The sequence below is a fragment of the Cavia porcellus genome, unplaced genomic scaffold (genome assembly GCF_034190915.1).
Source record: "Cavia porcellus strain 051 isolate PalLab524CR breed Dunkin Hartley unplaced genomic scaffold, mCavPor4.1 scaffold_5, whole genome shotgun sequence".
Lineage (NCBI taxonomy): Eukaryota > Metazoa > Chordata > Mammalia > Rodentia > Caviidae > Cavia > Cavia porcellus.
Window position 1 is genome coordinate 96,932,056 of NW_026947488.1, and position 22,868 is coordinate 96,954,923.

The following is a 22,868-nucleotide window of genomic DNA, read 5'->3' on the forward strand; positions in this document are numbered from 1 at the left end:
GGCAAAATAAAATGAACTTGGTTCGTTAGTTAGGAAGCCTTTTCTTCATCGAAACATCTAGAGAAAGGCACTGTACATAATCATGTCATCACTGATTCTGGAACTCATCTCCACTGTCTAGAAGGGAATTACCCTATGTCTCCAGCTAAATAACAGCCTTAAAATACGACTTGTGATGACTAACAGCTCCTCTTTCAAAGCTGACCGTTTTTTGTCTTTTGGACTAAAATGCCTTGATTCTTTTTTAAACTGTCTCTCACATATGCCTTAAATAACAGCAGCATCAACAATAAAAGCAGATGGTCTAAGTAGAGTTCTACTTCTTCTTTCTTTCGGGTATCAACTGGTTGCCTACAGTCTAGTCACTGATGTTAGTAACTGCTATGGCTCCCCAGTTCTCCTTTTGTGCTTGCGTTTCTTAGGAATACCAACTTTCCAGATATAAATAGAACATGTTTTCAGGTTTATCCCCAACTCAGAGTAGATTTAATAGCCCATAATCCTGTCACATGAAAATTATAAGACAGAGATTAAACTTGAGATGGGAACTTCCGATGTTCAGATTGCATTTCACCTTTATTTTAATGCATTAATCAGGGAAAGTCCCTGGAGATCGTTCCAATCTGACTTAACTTTATCCACTGTGCTCTGTCCCCAGAGATCCCTTCTGTGCTTATCCCACCCATGCGGGAAACGTTTGTGTCTGGAGATGAATAAAATCTGTTATTACAAACTACAACCGAAGGGAATAAGTGCGTGAAGTTATAGGAATTTTTATGTGTTTGAGGTAGAATTATTGCTGAAAATAAAGCCTCTGTAGCAAATTTCATGAATTAATCATGTCAACTAACAGGAAGTAGGTAAGAAAAACATTCACTTTGCGTCTTGGCAAGTGGGTGGAGGAGACAGTGGTAAATCTTCCCTCCAGATACTGTGTGCACACAGTGGTAGTCGACTGTTTATCAAGGTGAGACCAGATTATTTTGTAAAATTTTAAATATATTATGGTGCATGGTGATCATGCATAGACCTTAGGAGTAATCAGTAAATTTCCTCACTGTTGGAAACTAGGCTTTTATGTTTCCAGAGACCATGTGATAGAATACCACAGTCTCTGTAATAGTCCTGTACATAAAGGCTGTGTGTGCCTTGTCTCTGTAACATATTTAATTATATTTTCATTTAGCACAGGATTCAGAAAGTATGCCTCCAGACATTTTCTTTCAATGAATATAGCAAAGATCTAATAGTTTTTTTTTAAACTAAGACATTTATTTGGAAATTTTATGTTTCAAAAGTTATACACTGAGTTATTTAGCAAAGATGCATCATTTTAGCCTGCAGTATCCATAGGTAAACTGAAAACATACATTTGTGTACATATCAACCTAAGTAAGAAACACAAACAGCAATTCATAAAATGCAATGTAATATTTCCTGACACCTGAAAATCAGAGCATTTTCTGCTGAGTCTATATGCTAACCTTATTCTTCTTTCTTTGTAACTTCAGAATCTCTAGCTTTTATCTTGATGAATCTTGTCTTATTCATATTTCCACAAAGTAATAAGAAAATAGTAAGCAGCAAACCAAGAGTGAAAAGAACTGCTTTCTAATGAGTATAAATAATACATTGATAACATTTAATATTAAGAGTAAAAGATTTTTTAAAAACCATATTCATGATTAACTGCAGTGTGTTTATGGATTTAAGGAAGGACTACTGAGGTTTTATATATCTCAAATTACGTACAGTCATAAATCTCATATTACTTAAGTTAAACTTGTCTTACCCTAATATTAAGGAACAAACCACACAGCTATGCATTAAAAGTTTAGTAGGCACTGCTATTTCAAAGACTTAGAAGCATTAAGAAATATCAGTGTGCTAGTTGGATATAATAATCTGCATCCTTCAACTTTTTTTCACTTTACTTTTACTATTCCTACTTCTCAGGATCAAATTTTTTTAAAAGGCGTGATGCTTCATTAATTTGAGATTGTTTTCTATGTACATAGGTATTTTTTGCAAATTATTTCTTTTTCCTGTTCCATAATGCCTTGGCTTTCTGATAAGGTTATGCATCTGTCTTTTTCACTGTAGCTATAATCTCAGGTCTTTTAAAAGTGAGGCAGGAAAGTCTAAATGTCTTCTTTGGATGTGATTTTGTGTGTGTGCGCGTACGCGTGTGTGTGTGTGTGTGTGTGTGTGTGTGTGTGTGTGTGTGCTACAGAACCTAGTACCTTTACACTGAGCTACAACCTTATCTATTTATTTATTTATTTATAAACTTTGATGCAAGCAAGGCTGGATCTTCCCATCTTTCTGACTCAGCCTCCTGAAGGGCTGGGATCACAGGTATAGCTTGACTATCAGCCTCAGTTGGAGAGACTAAACTTGAAGAGACCAAACTTGAATTACAGCATTTTCAAACTAGTGCCATGTCCCTCCCTGAATCATCATTTAGGTCCAGAGAAATCTGGCCACGAACTCTAGACAAAGGAACATCACAGGCTTGCCAAAGAACGTCCTGCTCTTTGAAGAAGAATGGTCAAAAAGCAAAGTTGGAAAAAAATATATAGATATGGATTGGGCCTGAGGAAATAGTTCATACAAATGACCCAGTAGTATAGCAATCATGAGTAGTCACATGCAGCTAGGACTTGGCTCCAGTGAAAGGAAAGGAGAAAGTGGATAGTCCCTAGGAAAACCCCTCAGAAAGCATCATTAATCTTACTATAAATTATTACTGGAAAGAGAAAAATCTGATTCAATGCTCCTATTTGCTCTTTGTAAGGAAGTTAGGTGGACCTGGCATATTTACTGTGCTCTGTTTGCAGTTGTACGTTGTTCTGAGGGTATTTAGCAATCCTGCACACTCACCGTGCCAACACACACTACAAAATACGTTCCCCACATGAAACTACAGTACAAATGCAGTGTGTAAGAATGTGTGACCTCTTAAAAGCTCTTCACATGATAAAAATACTTTAGAAGTAGTCCTTTGAATACTAAAATCATTAGCAAACTAATGGGTAAAAAAGCAAATATGTATTTTTTGTTCTTAAATTGTATTTGTTTTTCTAACACTCTGACTGAGTATTCAGTAAACAGCCCCTGGTATTATGTGGATCAGACCAACCACCATAAAGTCTCACTATGCTCTTCCATATGCAAAGATAATTTCAAGTTAAAACATCAGTTATCAATGAGCACTACATAAGATTTCCTGATGTGTTTGCCTATGTTCCCTTCGGCTCCACATTAAAAAGCTCTGTGCAGGGAGAGGAATGCTGTTGGTTAGGGAGACAGATCATTTTTGAATCTTAGAGTAATTAAATATTGCTATCAATATGAAATAATTGATAGTTACACTTGATTTTAAAATTCTAAATAAAAGACAAGAGAGCATGAATTTTAGTCTACAAGATGTTGGAAGTACTGAAGACATCACTTAGCCTGCACTAGAGTTTGACTCTGCTTCCAGCAATGCTGGGATGATTTCAATATGCTGAAGTATTTTGCAGTTTTCCTCAGCATAAGTAACCCCTGTATCTGACTGTCAAAGTTTAGGGAGGGGAGTTCAATTATCTAAACTATCTTTGGCAGAAAGCTTTATTCATCAAATGATAATTGCATTTAAAAACTAATGAAACAATTCTATTCCAAATCCACAAAGTACATTCACCCATTGTTTAATAGGGATTCCTGTAATTTGTTTTTAAAATGTCATCATGGCTTAAAATACCAAGTTACAATACTAATTATATATGGAATGGAAAACAATTTAAATCCAAAAAGAAACGTTTCAGACATGGCATCTTCCTAACTCATTTCATTGAAAATTATTTATCCATAATAAAGCAAAGTTTGAATTTAAGTAAAACTGCTTAAATGCCGCCTGCAGGTTCAGGACCACAGACAGTGCCACAATATTAGCGACTTCTCTGTGGAATCAGCGCTTAAAATGAAGTAACACAGGATGCAAACCTGTCTTGTGAGAAACATTTTTTCTGTATTACTGATTAAGTTCTAGGATCACACTCATCAAGGACATAAGTTTTAGGTGTTGATCTTTGTACAATTTTATTTCCGTTCCAAACTTCTTTTCCAAAACAAAATAGAATTAAAGGAAAGAAAAGAACCTCCAAAAGAATAATTTTCAGAAGGATGAAGTATTATCAGTAGTGCCACGATTGGTTGGTTTTATTTAGGTTTAAATTTTAGTCTTTCTTAATATTATTGGGTCTTAAATTTAAACTGTTGAAAGAGAAGAAAAACAACCATAGTAGATGTGTGGAGAACTAAAATCTCAGAAAACAGTGTACTGCATGGAAATTCAGTGACCAGTCACAGCAACACCATGTGGAAATCAGGAACTGTCACCTTCTCGCTAACAAGTGTCCTTGAGGGACCTCGCCATGAGTTTTACTCAGCCTGACTGGCAGGGTCCTTTACCTTTGTTTGAGATATGTTATGCCCCTAAGTCAAAAATACAAGGAAAACAATTCCTACGTTTGAATGAGAGCAGTTAATTTAAGCATGAATGTGAATTACATTATTGTTCAGAAGATCAATTATGTAGACTATGGAATACACCTCCAAATGATAAATGAACAATGTGAACTAAAATGAAGTTTTTCCAAGTGATGGTCTGATAGTGAAAACAATATTTACACTATAGATAAAGAAACAGGAAGAAGATGATGATTTAAAATGTTAAGATGGGTGGTAAATAAAAGGCTACAACAATGGTATCCCGTGTTCTCGAGTACAGCTATCCAGCAGAGAAAAGTAACAGTCACAACTGCAAGTTGTCCATGTGATTTTAAGATTACTCAGATTCTCTTTTAAAAAAATTAACAAACAGGCAAGATTAATTTTAATGAAATATGTAATTTAGCCCAACATGCTCAAAATTTTGTTCCTTTAATACCTACAACTTTAAAATTATTGATGATAGATTTTGTATGCTTTTTTCATCTTCAGTAAGTGGTATGCATTTTACAGGTACCACACATGTGCTTTCAGATCATAATTTCAGTTGCCAAAGAGAAATGTGTCTGGTGGCCCGCTGCTGACTGGGGCAGGGCTGGAAGATACCACTGCATTTACTGGAACTTAGATGCTGTTTCATTAATGTTCAGCAGAATAAATAGACATCTATATGAGTCCATATTCATGGTGATATCAATTTTTTCATTTAGGTTTCTGTACCACTGACCCATTTTCATACTGAAATAAAAATTATAGTTCTTATATAATAAAGTTTCCTCGATGGAGTTTTCCTAATCACACAGAAAGGTTAACAGAATTATGCATTGCAATTTTTTATTGTCAATTTCCAACATATTAATGTGTAATAAATATGCTGAGTTTGCTCTTGATTATCATTGCTAAAACTGTCAGTGACCAAGGTCTTAGATTTGTTAGCAAGCTACTTCTGCTTTAAATGTGTATTTTTCCCTCTGTGTAAACTTGATCCCTATACATTATAAACACAGATGTGTACCTTTAATAGAGTGTTGGTCATTTAAGAATCATTCCCATTTATCTAATAATTCCAACTCATAAATAACTGTCTAAGAAACTCCTGATGGAACCTATCATAGGACCCAGGTAGAATTCAAATCTGCACGGATTAGTAAAATTCTAAATTTGGTTGGAAAAGGCATTCTCTACTTATGTGACATGTCTTGAAGTCAAAAGAGGTAAGCCTATTTTCAACTCATCTGAATAGTGATAAGGAATTTTAAATATGAAAATTCAGGGTTTGAGGAGGATATGACATATTGGCCTATTCAATACTGCAGCATATATCTTCAAGAGTAATTCCAGTCAGTGAAGCCACAGACAGAAGCTTAGGATGTCAGCAAGGAGAGAAATCATTATGCATAAATCTTGTAGAAGCATAAAATGGTTTTCTGAAGAAGACGAAAAACAATGTGTGTATGGTGGCTTCTCTGACTAAGGATAGAGATAATTATATTCTAATTATTTGGGATCTAGTGGCCTTTGCTATTTACGAATAAAATAGCATTGCTATTTTGAGTTAGAGAAAATAAAGTAATTTAAGAAAAATCACATTGAAAATGTAATCACAGGAAATCACTGTGGTAGCTGATCTGCCATGCTGGTCAGGTCACGGGAATTATCACTTTTAATAACAATCGCATCACTTACCCAACTTTTTGCTTCTATCTTTACTCTCCTGGCAAAAATCATTACGCGTTTAAAGGGAGAGAAAACAAAACAGGAAAAGCTCTGGCAAAAGGTACAAGGATACAGTCCCTTCCCGGAAAGAGGATTTTGTGGCGAACCATTTCTCCCATAATGCATCCCACAGACCATATATCCACTGGAACAGGAGCGGGAGGGAGAGGGAGAAACAGGAGGGAAGCAAAGTTAGCTAGGACAGTGACATCGAAGGCGGAGGAAAAAGAACAGTGTGAGTAGAAAGTACATTTCACCTCCCACCAAGGTGGCCATCAGATGATAGAAACCATCACCGTGCTTTAGGTAAACAGTGTCAAGTGGAGGAACACTAATTAATGTCTTTTTAAAAAGCCTTACAGTATAGAGGCCTAAGAGTGCCCTCCAAACACCACAGGATGGCATGGGAAAAAAGTAGCCCACAAAAGTATCTCTGTGATGGTGGAAGCAAGAGGCCACCTGGAGTGTCTTTAATACGATTTGTCAGATGTAAAACAATAGCCTATCACTGTAAGGGCGACAGCTTCTGGTTTCCATCCTGTTCAGTATGCAATGTTAGGACAAAAAAAGTACTCTGTGTGCGTGCGTGCGTGTGTGGGTGTGTGTGTGCGTGTGCGTGTGCGTGTGTGTGTGTGTGTGTGTGTGTGTGTGTGTGCGCGCGCGCGCGTGCGCGAATTAAGGGCATCTTCAGCCCGCCCCCAAACCAGGAATTGGCTGGAACCTTGCTTTCCACGTACAGGACTGGAATTCCCAGTATTCAGACTTACCCCTCAAGGGTGATCCTTCTCAATGAATTATGTGTTTTAACTTCTATTTGAAATATTTAGAGAAAACGTGTGATAAACTGGCACGTGCGTAAGGCCATCATCCAGAGGCAAAGTGAAAAAAGGCTGCCCAAGGAGCTAAAATGCGGGGAGCACACAGGCGCACCCCACTTTTCCTCCAGCTTGCCGTCCTGGCTGAACAACCCGCCTCGCCTTCTCTATCCGCTCCCAACGTGCCTTTCCTTGCGGACAACGGGGACCTGGGGCACCAGGAGGCTGCAAGGCTCTGTGGGGAGGAGGGGCGCGGTGCAGGGACGTGGGCATGCCCGGGCAGCAAGCGGGAGTCTGCGTCACCTTCTTCCCCAGGCGCCCTGAAGCCAAACAAAACAGGCAGGCAGCGGCTTGCACGGCTTGCACGGGGAGGAGGAGGGTTGGAGTGTTTGCACCCTGGGGCGGAGGCTAAAGAGCCGGCAGGGGCCAAAGCAGAGCCCTGCCCCCTTAACCGTTCATTCCTGTCCCTTAACTGACACAAGTAACCACACCGTGGGGCACAGTCGGTGGGAGTCAGGGCAGTCAGCACGAGGTCACCGCAGACCTCCACCGTGCCACGCCGAACTCCCTGATCCTGCGCTCTTGACGGGTACAGTAAACTATTTTCCGCAGCAGCCCTTAGTTCTTGACTTTCCTCCGATCAGTCCTCTCTGGTTTTCAAGAAGTAACTTTGAAGAGCACCTGCGACCCAGAGTTCCTCAGCAGCAGGCTGTGTTCACCTCGCACTGGCCACCAAGGGAACTCTCCCTCCCTGCCATCCGCTCTCCCCCCTTCCTTCCTTCCTTCCTTCCTTCCTTCCTTCCTTCCTTCCTTCCTTCCTTCCTTCCTTCTTCCCTTCTCTTTCTTTCTTCCCTTCCTTCCTTTCCTTTTTTCTCAGGCAGAGTCTTTCTATATATTCAGGCAGGATGGCCTTGAACTCACTATGTAGCCCAGGCTGGCCCTGAACTCACAGAAATCCTCCTGCCTCAGTCTTCAGAGCACTTGGATTACAGGCATGTATCACCATACCTAGCTTTTTGTGTCTGTGTGTGAATTTGTCCTTCTGAAAGCTGATTTTCTCCTTCCTCCATATAAATGTATAAAAATACTGACTGTCTTCAGTGACTAGGAAATTTTTATAAATTATCCTGTATCATGTGTATGTAAAAAATGCAATGGTAATCATTTTTATAAAACATATAAAAATAGACTACTTGGAGGTAAACAATATAAAAAGCAAATATGAAAGATACACTGGATAGACATACACAGTCCTAATTTAAAACTACTTTTATTTCTAAAGATATGAGATCTGTTTAACATGTTACATTACATATAAGACAGATTCTGGGCAGAATCCCCATATTTCAAGGCTTTCTAGCAAGTAGTAGTTTATAAATTCTCCATTTTATTCAATCAAAATCCAATTTGAATACATTTGAATAAACCCTTTTTTTCCCTGTATTTTTGAGACAGGGTCTCACTATGTAGGCTCAGGTGGCTTTGAACTCACTTTGTAACTCACGTTGGCCTCAAACTCACAGTGATCCTCCTGCCTCAGCCTCCCAAGTGCTGAGATTACAGGTGTGCAACCACCATACCCAGCCATTCTTTAAAATTTTTGTGTATACTCAACTAACTTTATGAATTGGTAATGCAAAATTTAATGTTTTCCTTTCTATGGTTGTGAAACTTTTATTGTGCAATTGAGACCCTAAGTATTCCTTACAGAGCACTTTAAAGTATGAACAAACTTCTTATCCAATTTGAGCAACATGAGTTATTCTACTGAACTGTCCGTGGAGTGCCTACGAGGCATCTCCAGGTGGTCTCTCCCTAGGACAGGAGCCACGCTGTGAGAGCCAGATGGGGAAGTGGAGGAGAGGTCTTCCCCTATGCACAAACACTCTTACCCAAGCTGCAACGCAAATAGCATTTTCCTCACTGTCGGTAGCATTCATGCTAATCGGTACCGCTCACCTGTTTCATCAGACTCCATTTACTTCTCCTTAGCTGTAACATTTTAGCATTCTTCTGCCAAAGTTTATTTCTCAGAAACACCCTTCACATTTCTAATGAGTGACTTTTCCTCATAGTGCTGCTTAAGAAGCAGAAACGAACTTTGAATATGAAACCTGGCATCTCTGTCTTTGAGAAATTCGTATTTATGGAAGACAACATTCTTCCAGCTGTGTAGTTGTGTGCGTGTTTCTGTCCAGTTTCAGGAGCTCCCCACCTACCGTTCTCCTTGTAGCCCATTCCCAGGATGACCTCGGGGGCTCTGTAGTAACGGGTCACCACATATGGCGTCATCATGAAGCTGGTGCCCGCTGTCCTGGCCAGCCCGAAGTCCAGGATTTTCAGTGTGCAATCAGACTTGACTACAATGTTACTTGGCTTTAAGTCCTGACAACGAGAACACAAGAGGACGCTGAAAGCCTGTGTCCTATGGAACCCTGGAATCCCATCTACCCAATCTATGTAGCAAAGCCAACACAAGCTTGGTGGTGTAGGATCAGCACCACCAAGAAATTAACAACTCATTTGGGGCTTTTAAAAACTAGCTTCAGAAAAATGTTCAAATCCCTAAGAGAACAGTACTATCATTTCACAACTTAGGGTCATCTTGAGAAGAAGTTTAAAAGAAAAATAAAACAATATATCATGTATTTTCATCTCAGGTTTCTCCTTAGGGTAATGTAACTTCTCAGTGTGTATTTTGCTTCCAGACCTGACAGAAGAGAAGCAGTTGTCTTTATTCTGCTAGATCTGCCTTATTCCTCCTGCCCCGTCAAGAAGCGAGAAAGCATGAGGTCCCTCAGAACTGAAACATAACGTCACCGAGAGTCCACCACAGTTTGGATAGAAGTTCCTGCTACACATGAGTGAACTATATGCTAATTCTGTTATCAAAGAAATGAGGAAGTGCATTTTATTTGAACAAATCCCCCTATTTAAAAGAAAAGAACTACAGCTGTTCTTTCTCTGCTCCAAAAGACTCTTAGCTGTAACTCCATAGGAAGTGTCCTCACCCTGTGAATAATTCCAGCGGAGTGCAGATGTTTGATGCCACACAACATCTGGTACAGCAGGTAAGACATCCGTTCATGGTCCAGCTCCATCTGAATCACCTGACACAGGTTGGCATCCATCAGTTCCATTACTAAGTAACTAGGAAATAAATCCACAGTGTCAGTTCCAGATCACGACTAGTGAAATTTTTCAGCCACACTAGAATTCTCTTCTAGATCTGCCAGTTTTCTGAACTTCCCAGCTCTGCATGGACAGAGCCAGAGCATGGAAACTGCAGACCCCATGCGTTAGCTGCTGCTGGCAGAAGCACTACTGATTAATGTGTGATTCCGCCTGTATATTCTTACTTCCATTTGTTCTTGCTTCTCCTTGTAGTCCCTTAACATTTTCTTGAATAGTTTGATCACAAATTAAAGAAGTATTCAGGTTAGCTACTTCCACTAAAGCAATGCTGACCACATGCAGCTCGCTCTCCTCTCTAGGGAGCTCTATTTCTAGGTAGATTCTCTTTGCTCAGAATTAAAGATGGCACACAATGGAAATAAGAGACAATTTGATCATTTCCCCTGTATTCACATTTCTCAAAATAAACTGACTCATCTGAGAAGGGGCATGGAATTAATTAACAATAATTAAGAAAACAATACAAACAAGCCTTCCTGAGCACTGAACCACAAAACACATGGAACCCAGAGGCCAGGAAGAAGCAGTGATTTTAAAGATTTTCACTGCCAGCAGGGTCACTTGGTCCCAGCTCTTATCTCCCATTTGATCGCTACAAGGTTGTGCCTCATCTATCTTTTCATTTTGTTGTAACTTTCCCTTGAATTACATGAGTTCTGGCTCGCCCTTCTCATGAGTTAGTTACTTACACATCCTGGAACTCCTCCAGCGTTTTCTGGGGTGTGAAGACATTTAATAAGCTAATAATCTGCAAGAATGCAGGAAGGCACAGAGGAAAGAAAGAAAGAGAGAAAGAGAGTGAGCTATGTAAAAATCATATTTAAGCATATTGCAAATGAAAGTCACTCACTAGAGCTTTGGTAGGAATACAAAAGTTGAGAAAACTTTCTAGATTGTCTCACAAAATATAGAAAAGTATACTCAGAAAGGTATTATGATCTGTTTCCAGGTTAGTGATGTAGTTGTAAAGCTCATGTTTCCAGCCAGCAGGAAGAGCCAGAGAAGACGGATACTCGTTAATGTGATTCTTCCTGGTGGAATGCAGCCCCACAGGTGATTAAAGGAAGGGAGACAAAACCACACAAGCAGAGACAGCAGCCTGGGAAGTGCACAGACGTGTTCTCCTCTTGCCATCTGGTTCAAAATGGTTTTTGTGCTGCTACCATAGTTTCTTTTACTTCTGTCTCACTAAATATTCTTAAACTAATGCTCTAATGCTGTGTGTGTGTGCGGGGGGGGGGGGATTACACTGTAGGTAATTAAGGCTGAATTTAGTGGAAAGTATATTTAAAAGGTACCTGAAATCAGTTCTGAAGTTTTTGTTCCTTGCCTTAATATTTTGTTCATTAGACAACAAAGAAATTCACCTTCTCATTTATCTTCTTGAATGAGTCTCTCTCTCTCTCTCTCTCTCTCTCTCTCTCTCTCTCTCTATATATATATATATATATATATATATATATATATATATTACTGGAAATCAAGAGTATATCTTTAAAAAGTCCTTTATCCTGGGTTCACATGAATTACATACATAAATAGTTCAAAGTGTTCTTCTACCTAAATATTCTGTTAATGTGCCAGTCAAAAATGAAAATAAAATATGCAGATAACAACTTTATACTTACAAGTTGATTGCACTTATGTTACAAAAATGGGATAAATACAAATTCAAGATTTAAATAGCTTCAAAATGTCAATCAGTGGATTTTAGTAAATTCTGTAAGTAGCACAGAAATACATGAAGTACTTAAAAACAACACTATTTCAAATACCAGAGAAATGCAATCATTTCTATGCAACTTTTGTCATTTCTTAAGAAACTGGGAAAAATATCACAACCATTTGATTTTTTTCTAGTATAAATATATATGGTAATGGTTCTAATTATATTAAAAACTCAAAATTATAAAGCAACAGTATGAAATAAAGACGTAAATCAGCAATTGTTTCAAAATTTCTTTAAAATTTGTAATTAAAGTAGTTGATATCCAGTATGGCTAGTTGTGGTAGGAGTTGCAAACGCTGGTATAATACAACTTTCATTTGTCTATGGTGAGTCTGTTATCAAGCACTTTACCACTTCCATTTTTATTTGCACAAAACCCATTGGAGAGGACCCAGGGCACACATTTATGCAAGCACTCCTCCAAGAAAGAAAAGTGTGTACCCCCACCATCCGGTAAACAAATAATGTAACTCATCTAACTCAGTGTGGAAAGCAGCATGAGAACTTTAGGTCCATCTAGATGTCTACAAGGTGATTTTTCAAGCTCTGTTCCCCATTGTCTACCCTTATTCTCCCGCTTTTCTACACTCTTGTTCTGTAAACCTATCTTCTCTGAGTTCCCTTTTAGATTTTCTCTGCTCTCCATTCTTGGTACCCTCGTAAATCTTAATTCCTATTCATAAGCAACTCAACAGCTTATCTTTAAGAAGAGCTCGTCACAGGTGTTTCAATTCCAGTCCCAGTTTCCAGCAGGAGTTTGACCCTGTGTCTTAGGAGGCCCCTGTGTGAGTCAGTGTGACCACATCCTCACAGCCACTCCCGGTACCCTACCTTGCAAGTGAGTGATCACTTTCTAATCAGTCTTCTTCACTATTGTTAAAGATTTTACAGGATTCTTCTATGTTCCTCTATATTTTCAGCAGTGTTAACAGAGTTCTATATTACAACTGCTTTTTCTTAATAAATCAAATACTAAAGTATGATTTAACAGCCAGGTATAAGGGAAGCGCCTCTCTATTAAAAAAGTGTATTTTTGTAGACAGACATGCACACCTGTGTTATCATATGCACACGGGAAAGGACAGTACAGGTAAGACACTGTTATAAATTATCACTGCAGTCTGGAACTCCTTTTTAGGTATCATTAGTGTGGGGCGTGACAGATGACTAAATTAAAATGTCAGTGGTCCCACAAAAACTCAACAACATGAAAAAATCTGATTTAAAAGTCACTGGAGTAGAGTATACAGTAAAAAAAAGAGAAACACTGTCAGTGGTCCGATCTACTTCTTTATACTTTAAATATCTTTCAGCCAAACACTCATGCATTTGTGTCTTTTTGGTGCCACTGGTAGACAAAAAACCTTGTTTATAAAATGTCATATATTTGATGATTTTATGCATAAGAAATTTCTAGGGAGTTGTGATGGCTATTATTGTTCAATTTTACTTATAATTTATTTTTATTATATCCATAAATGTAAACAAAACATACTTAATAAATCTGTTCTAATTAATTGTTAAAATACTTCTTATAAGAAAAAGGAGTTGTCGCGTACTTCTCCTCACTAAGGAGAAATTGTGCTTGGGACACATTGTAGAGACCTCTGCTTGACGTAGGGAGCTAAGACTGTGAAATGAAGAGTCTGTTCCAATCTCGCCTGAGCTCAGTGGGAAAATGCTCCCAGTGATCCACTCTGAATTGCTTTGCACATTGTGCACAACCTTGACCTTGCCTGCCTGACCCCCCAAAATCCAAGACACCAAGGCACAGGGCTTACCCTGAGCAGTTAGTGTGAGGGCCCTGCCAGACTACAGCTAAAGCACAAAGGAAATGACACAGTGGATAAAAATCTCCATCTGTTAATACTTTAGATTATAAATAAATATGGTATATTGCTATATATAGTTTTTCTAGGTTTTGTTGGGGGAGACTAGGAGGGAGGATTTGTTTGTTTGCTTTGAAAAGCATGAAGTCTCCTGTTAATAGGATCAAGATAACCAAATAAGGTTAATTATGTAACAGAGACATGTCTTATCAAATTTATTTCTGTGCCATATGGCTTTTTAATGATCTTTAAGCAGGAAGCTACTATGAGGACAATGAAATCACATATAGCATATGGGCAGGATAAACAACCTTAAGAGGCAGAAACTGCAAAGTAAAGAAAGTCTTTCCTACGCAAGTTGTCATTTATTTTCATGGCTTAACCTCACAGTTCCCCACTGCCAGAGGCTTCGAACTAACAAGGAAACTCACGTTTTTGTGGTTCACACACTTCATGAGGACTAGCTCCCGGTAGGCTCTCTTGGCATGTGTTTGGTTCTGAAAGGGTCTGCTGAGTTTCTTAATGGCCACATTTCTGTCCAGGACGGCATCATAGGCAGCACTGCGGAGATTCAAGAGAGATCCAGAATGATCCAGAATGATCCAGAATGAAGAGCGGAAGATTCCCTAGAACTCCCACCCACCTAGCAAAGGGCTGGTGAAGAAGATGCTACGTTGGCATCCTACTCAGCTACCATTGTCTCTGGTACGTGACAATGGTCTTAAGTAAAGATGTGAGCTACTGGTGGAAGAAGGAGGGGGAGAAAAGAGGAAGGAGAGAGGAAGGAAGGGTGTTATCTTACTAAGAATACAGTGCACACCTGCATTAGCAGGTTGGCTGTGGGGAGAGAAGGAAGAAAAGTGCTTAAATTTCCCACAGGCTCTGTGACTACATCGTCATCTCATCTCCGGGTTGTTTCCGGGTTGTTATTAATAAATAGCACTTAAGTATTCTTTGGATAGCAAGTCCATGGGCTCTCCAATTATTTTAAGTGGACAGTCATGTTTTTTCTTGATCACAGGAGCCAGTGTTTAAGGTGTGTTACTAACTGCCATGGAAGCACTGGTTGGTGGATAACAAAATGGGCTCGTTAACAATAACAAAACCCAAAATAAGGATGTAACAGAGCTTTCAAAGCCACAAATAACTTCACTGAAATACGAAGGCAGAAATAAATGCCAATTACATTTGATGCTTTCAAACTGTCTGAGAATAATTTACCGTACTGTGAGAAAATAATGCAAACATATGCTCAGTTTCTTTCATCCTGGGAACACACGGGCTTGGAGCACATGGGCTGGAGATCACACCGGGGAGTAAAGGGCTCTTCTCGCTACTACAGCTCACAATGTATTCAAAACTGTCTCCTGTGCCCACAGCTTTGAGTTTTGCTGCGTTTTGTCTGTTTCTACAAAAAAGGCAGAAGTCAGGCTCTCCTACGAGGGATCTGTTGGACTGGGAGTAACACTTCACCATTTAAGGCTCATGCTACTGAACCACAACACAAAACGTGGGGAAATTACTGTGCTATATCATCAGACAGGTTCACAGGATAAGTCTTAGTGTCCATCTGGACCACACCTCCATTTAATATCCACTTCTCTCTAAAATATCTCTACCAAAATTTCATTCATCTCTGCGTATGTACCTCAAAAAGCAGAGCCTCACTGAGAGCAAAGTAGTTTGGACCAGGGACATAGCTCAGCAGTGCAGCACCTGCCTGGCAAGCTCTAGTTCGATTCCCAGTAGCAGAAGGGCTGACCTGGCGTCCTGATAACATCATACATGATGCACCACAGTGAACCTATGTTAGTTAAAAATACCATCTCTTAAACACTCGGGCTGCTGTTACATTACATGTGTCATCACTGACGTTCTGTCCTAATGTTTATTCATTTTAACCCACCAATGCAGCACAGGTAAAAGAAACATTCTAGTAACTTGTTTCTCATAAGTAAGACATAAAGGCAAGAATGGGTTTGTAAATACAGAAATCAAACTCCAGCAGCCAGGCAGACAGGTGCCCCCACAATGATGATCAGAGGCTGCAGATGGTTAACTTTCTTATTGGAGTCTGCTGGGCTCATCCTGTCTTTTGTGGTCAGCATTCTGCTTACCAGGGTCTCTCTAATAATGTCATATGCAAAAATATTGCCCATCTTTGGTCAGCTTGACTGTTGTATTTATCATAATTTAATATATCAACATCTGACTTTTATATGTAAGATATCTTTTAAAAATAAATGTCCTTGGGTTTGTGTAAGGCAGGATGTGATAAAATACCAATTCTGATGGCATATGCAACCATTTGACATGTGCCTCTTAATCAGGAATATCTAGACTTTCTACTAATTACAAATACATTCAACTGTGCCACCGTCTTGACCATATTGCTCAAGTTGGTCTCATAATATCAAGAAAGCTGAGGAAAAAGCCTAGTTCAAATCTAGATAGATTATAACCATATGGTTCTCTCACTTCCCACTTTAGTAGGCAGCCTCGTAGCATTTGTGTTTAATGAACTTTTATTCCCAGTTATCTGTGCATATTTTCCTAATAGTTCACTCAGTATCTTTTTCCAGCAAACATCAGGCTTGGTAGGTGCTTCTTGCAAGTAAATTTTCTTCCCTCTAAAGAAATAAGAACATTGCCTACAGTCGTGTGGAATTTTGCTCACTGAACATCACTTGACCCCTGACACCCTCCTGGACAGTAGGGTTCCTTCCCTTTCAACAGAGATTACAGAAATCCGTGTGCAATCCCTGAGCTAAGGTTCACCTAGTTTGGTGACTCTACTGAGGTCCTGCCCTGTCCCAGGAGAGGTAGACAAGGCAGAGTAGAGGAGGTGGGCAATCGGTACCGGGGATTGAACTCACAACTGCCTGCTTGCAAGACAGGCGCTTATGCTGCTGAGCTAAATCCCCAGCCCCAAGGTGGGCATCTTCTGACCGTTCCTGGCTGCCAAGCTGAGTCTAGGGGACCCGTGTAACTGGTTCTCCTGCTTCCCAGCTGAGAGGAGGTGCTAAAGCAGAAGGAGCAGTGACTCCAGGTTCCAATGCTCATGTGTCACAGGATTAAGAAGTGACAAGCAGCAACAAGGGCCTGATCCAGCTCCAGGACTCCAAGCTCAGCTAGGGTCTGTGCTCTGCAAACTCCGTGGGGCTGTAGGGTGCTCACAGAGCTCACAGCTCTCTGGGGATTCAGCTCTCCAGGGTCTGCAAGGCCTTCCAGCAGGGCCAGCGCCAAGCTTCCAAAAACCTTCCAGTGGTTGTTGGTTTACTGTATTAGATTCTGCCTTCTGAAATGCTTCTGTCTCTTACTTTGAACCCTGGATGGCATTACTATCTCCTGACCTCTGCTATTTCTCGGTGATTATAAGCAGCAGGTCAGCAAATACTGTGTGCTTGCAAACGCATCACTGATGCTGTGCAGGACAGATACATGGCTGACAGTGTCCTATTACCTTTAAATCATCATTTCTGAAAGTCCTATTCCATGGAATCTCACCGTTTTTTCTTTCAGTAGTTTCCTCTCTTAGCCACGTGAACGTAAAGATGGAAGCAAATTTTTATAACCTTTTTCAACAACTTTCTAGCAATTTTGCTGAAGACAGATTTTTCCAGCAACGTATTCGTATGCAATGTTATCCCGCTTTCACTACACCAGGCCTATTCCTAAAAGAAAGATGCAGCCTGCTGTCATTTAATCCAGTTATATGATGCTGAGGGCTACGCTGTCTTCCTGTATAAATTTACACAAGGGCACACACGTACATGCACACACTTACAGGAAGTCTTATTCTAACAGATTTATCTGCCTGCTGTCTTCCTCCAGTCACAGGCAAGGTCTTACAAAATTGTTTTTCCTGAGGCATAACAAGTTATTTGATAATTTTTCTTATTACTTTTATCTTTCCCATTTAAAATGTTATTAATTATATTACCACATTGGAGAGGGGGGCTCCTTGTACATTATGAGAAGAACATTGTCTGTTCAACAGTATCGAAGCATACCAGTACTACGGGAACATCTGAAACATCTTATGCCGTGAGCTCGCAAGTCAAGTTGTGTCCTGGAATATACATATACTGTAGCCTTCTTCTCTGGTCCTGTATTTCCACATTTAGACCCTGACTTTTTCCAAAGACCTGACCTTCAGTTGAAAACATCATAAAGATCTTCACCCAGTTCCTTTCAATATAAGACATTTATGAGCAAACATCACCTGCCCCAGTCAACCTTTGCAGACTGTTGTTGAACCTGCCAAGCTCACTTCTGCCCTGGGGTTTTTATAGCTGCTCCTCTTCCTGCCAGAATGGTTGTCTCATATCCTGCCCTCATCTGCTAGCTCAGATTTCAGTCCAAATAGCTCCTCAGAGAAGGCTTTCTTCATCACCTCATTGAAGGTCAATGGTTGATTTTTGGTTAATTCTGTCACTGAATTGTTGGGCTGCAGTGGTTCAGTTCTATTTACTAGGGATACTGTGAATTACAAGCAATAGAATTTTGACTAATAGTGACTTAAATAATGGAAACATTCATTGTGTCACATAACAGAAAATACAGAAGCAGCTCTATCTTTCAAGTATGCATTGACTTCCATAGGCCCTAGGCACTTCTGCCTTGTAACACTTTCCTAACTGGTTCTCTGCATATTAATATTTTTAAGAATTCAATAATATGAGAACTCTATTTGTGCTTTTGAAAGGAAGCAGGGTCATACCATGATGCATTAAGATCCCCATCAAGAATTAATTCAAATATTAGAAGCGCAGCTGGCAAAAGTCCCCCCAGCACTTAGCCCCCTTGGAGTATGGTCACAGATGATGACAGCCACCTAGACCAAGGTTACCCTCACACACACAGCCTTCACTCAGTTACCGACGTGGGATTATAAAACTCTAGCTACCTCAGTGTCATTTGGGACAGCTGGCTCATTTTATCTTCAGGAGTCCCCAAAGGATCAGCTGAGGCTTCCAGTGAAATTGCAATGAATTGAACTTATGCCTCTACATCCTTCTTTTCCTTAAACACCCTCCTAATAAATCTTCAATGTGTAGATGCAAGATGTGCTTTCTAGGGAATAAAAGATTTGATTAGCAGTCACTCTTGGTCAAAATACAATAAGCTTTGGAATACACCTGCGACATTTTGTAAGCAAAAGTTCAGGTCCAATTGTGAATGAAGAGGGTTAAACTCAACACTCAACATCAAAAAAAGCCATTCCATCTACATAACCAACTAACCTAGATAATCAAGCCAGTTATACAGATTCCAACAAAAGTACTTTGTGTTTGATGGGTAACAGAGTTTAAATAGGAGTTACAGATGGAATTTAAAAGCCAGCCCTCAAAGACTAGCAAAAGCAATGGTTCATGCAAACACTAAAGATTGCAAACTCTATTTATTTTATAGCCCTTTGGTGAGCTAGCTGCAGGGAAAGTCACACAGAGGATATGCACCTTAAGGAAAACTTTGGGACCAGCCAATCAAAATCAGCCCCAGGGAACACTGAACAGTAGAAAGGAGCTGGCTGCCATAAGAGAAGCAACAACATTGCCAGATATCACATGATGACACTGGAGAAGAAATCGGTCTCCTGTGAAGAGCAGCCTGGCTTCGTTTTAGTGAAGTGGTGACACACATATCCAGGCTTCCTCCCTGCTTTTATCTTTGTGACAGCATGTCTGATGCTCACCCTGCCCCTCCAACTGAACTTTCAGGGGACCATTCATGTACGGTTTCCCCATGATTCAGCCCACAATATCCACGAACCTGCCAGTCTGCCATTTGGTAGGGTCATTTGGAAGCCTGGAAAATTACAGTTTGATTTGATATAAAATATATGAGGGGTACAGCTGCTAACACTTCAAAGGAGCAGTCAGTACCCGTGCGGCCCTAGTTTCCTATTTACTGTGCAGCGTAATTATAATTATCAAATTCTTTAGTACTTAGTCAAACTAAATTGAAACTTTGAAATAAAACTCTTGCCACAAACACAGAATAATAAAATTGAAAATGCATATTTTAAGATTTTATCCAATTTTATGCTTGATGTTTTCTTTGTTAAAACCAAATAGAAACCAGGAATAAAGTTCTCCTAAACATCAGTATCAGAAAAAAACAGAAACAGAACTTTGTGAATGGGGAGAGGAGAAAGGGTTAGAGGGAGGAAAGGGGAATGACAGAAGAAAACAAAAAGAAGAACTAAGATAAACCACGCACAGGTACAAATTTCCTATGATGAATATGACCATTATCCATATCTAAACTGTACCAATAAACTTCATTATAAAAAATCAGGATCTAGACATATTTCAAAGGAGTTGTTTCAAGACTGAGCTTCAAGACAGCGATTTAGCTCGTGCAGTTCTGCATCTTAATCCATTCAGTCTGCGAGCGCAGGTCTTTAGAGCATGGACTTCAGACCCAACCAAAATTTGTTCCTCACAGTTCTGAAGATCAGGGAGCGTAAAATCAAGTTCCAGCAGATGTTGTACCCGGAAAGAGCTCACAGGCGCCACCACCCTGCCCTGTCATCCTGTGGTGGAAGGGGCTGCCTCTCTGCAGGGCTTCTTTGGGAAGGGCACTAATCTGGTTTATAAAGCAGAGCCTCAAGACCTCCCTAATCACTGCCTAAGCCCCATCTTCTCATAATGTCCTGGAGATTCACTTTCAACATGGGAATCTGGGGGGAGAAGCGCAAGCATTCAGGTCCCAGCACTCTGCAAGAGACACTTCTGATTACAGGCACAGCCTTCGTCTGCATCCAAGACTACCTTCACATTGATTTTACACACTTTTAAGTCCAAATATTTTCAGATATGTACACACAAGTAAGCAAAAACCTTTCATGAATTGCTTCTATTAGCAGGAAACATAACTGAACAACCTTTTAGCAACAGCATCAAATATAAAATTAATGCATTTCAAGGGAAGTTCAATTTTTTTACCCAGTTCAGTGGAAATCTGTGAAACACGAAAAGTGAAAATCTGACTAGTATAATAAATGTCATAATTTTATTTAAATATATCGATAGTATAGATAGTTTTTTAAAATGGTAGTACAAATACAAAGTTTTGGGAGAACAAAATCATACTATAAACATTGCTTTCATCAAAATTAAGAAATTTGTGGGATAGAAATGGCCTGAATTGGTGGTGGTTGAAATACTATTTACCCTGTGGGGGAAGAATTGCACAATACTACAAACCAAAGTAAAAGTTTTAGGTGTTCAGATTTTTAGATATTTTAAAAAATATATTGTTAAAAGAGCTTTAGTACAAAAATTTGGAGACTAATTTAACATTGAAAAGAATTATGATAATTTTTTAAATTTTATGACAAGTGGCACTGTCCTACAACTCCTCTTAATTCTGCTTGATAAACAATTTTTTATAAATATGTTTCCAGGCTTTGAATGTATTTTCTGCAAAATCATTCCAAACTATTGTAAGATATTATTTAATAAACAGAGCATGCATTATCTCAGGTCTGGAGGTATTTAGATATACCTGCTACTATGAACCTTGCCCAGGAAGGGGTTCCCCAGGAGGAAAGGCACTCAGGCAAGGAGAGGAAGGAACAGCGCGAATCAAAGCAAATCATGACTTCTCGAAGACAGGGCACAGGTTAAGTTGTGAATTCCATAAATACGTTATTGTGTCTTCATTTGTTAGGGTATTCTTTTGACAGGTGCCTTTTTGTCTGCTTGTTTATTTTTAAATTTTATTTTGAAGAGAATAAAACCAAACAAAATAAAACAGAAGAAAGCCAATCAAAACAAAACAGTGAACATGATACAGGACTTCAAAACAAGATAATAGGAAGTCAACAATGGCTACCATAATATATCTCCTTATGTTCGAAAGAGCTGCCCATGCCATCAGATATAATAACATCAAACAAAACAGAATAAAACCAAACAAAATAGGACAATGAAAATTACACAAGGCTTTGAAACAAGGTGACAGGGAATTAACAATGGCTGCCACTTTCCCTTTTTAGATGTTTCTCCCCTTTCACTTTCACAGTATGTATTATGTATTTCGGATCCCACTAACTCCTTCAGTTTTTCATACTAGGGAGACAACACGATGTTCGCCCAAGTGAGTCTGAACCATTTCACCTATGAGCGTGATCTCAAGTTGCGTCCATTTACCTACAAGAGCCTCAAGGCTGTCCTCCTTTACAGCGGAACTTGCTGTGTATAAAAGTATCTTTCCCATCCATTCTGCAATTGATGGACAAGCTACACCAGCTTCTTTCTGGTTCCCTGTTGCATGGAGCACTGTTTCTCTCCTTTGACTTTCACTCTATAAATTTTCTTTTGAGTTTCTTACATGCCACCTATTGATGGATCTTGTTCCTTAATCCACTCTGCCTGGAACTGTGGTCATTTTTATCTCTCTCTAGAGTGCCCTTCCACACTCTCTGTAAGGTTGATTTGGTGGTCATGAATTCCTTCAGTTGTTCTTTACGACAGAAATATCTCATTTTTTCATCAATGTTGAAAAATATTTTTGCAGGGTACATCAATCTCGGTTGGAAGCTATTTTCTTTCAGGATTCAAAGCTCTTCTTGACTTGATGGTTTCTACTGAGAAGTCTGTCATGATTCTGATGAATTTTCCTTTATAGGTGGCTGGTTTCTTTTCTCTGACAGCCTTTACTATTCTGTTTTTGTGCTAAATTTCCAGTATCTTATTATGTGCCTGGGTGTAGATTTATTTTGGTCATGGCTAGTTGGAGCTCAACTCTCTTGGCCCTTTTTAAGATTATTTGTCAAGCAAACATTATGATTGATATTGAATGTGGCAATATTTTAAACTTATCAGACATAAAATATAATTTTGATGGCATAAATGTAATTGTGATGATCCAGAAATTTCACTAAAATTTAAAAATAATAAAATCAAATTGAAAAATTGACTTTGGAAAAATACCAGCGAAACCATAGAGTTTCGATGAAGAAGGTTCAGCTGATTAAAATGCATAAAGATATATCAAGATTATTCTCTCATTAACTATTTGGATAATCAATGTGTTTTAAATTTCATTTGTACTTTAAAAACTTTGTACTTAAAA

The 22,868-nt window shown here is 39.2% G+C and overlaps 1 protein-coding gene across 5 annotated transcripts in view; it reads right to left on the reverse strand.

The window, feature by feature from the left end:
- Mapk10 (mitogen-activated protein kinase 10) overlaps positions 1 to 22,868 on the reverse strand; it is a 282,143-nt gene that overhangs the window by 47,469 nt on the left and 211,806 nt on the right. For all 5 annotated transcript variants that reach the window (XM_063249378.1, XM_063249377.1, XM_063249376.1 and 2 more), the window contains 5 exons: positions 14,213 to 14,342; positions 10,913 to 10,971; positions 10,040 to 10,178; positions 9,248 to 9,413; positions 6,287 to 6,358 (listed from right to left, as the gene is read on the reverse strand). In XM_063249378.1, the coding sequence (XP_063105448.1) occupies positions 6,287 to 6,358; positions 9,248 to 9,413; positions 10,040 to 10,178; positions 10,913 to 10,971; positions 14,213 to 14,342 (566 nt within the window). The remainder of the gene's footprint in view (positions 1 to 6,286; positions 6,359 to 9,247; positions 9,414 to 10,039; positions 10,179 to 10,912; positions 10,972 to 14,212; positions 14,343 to 22,868) is intronic.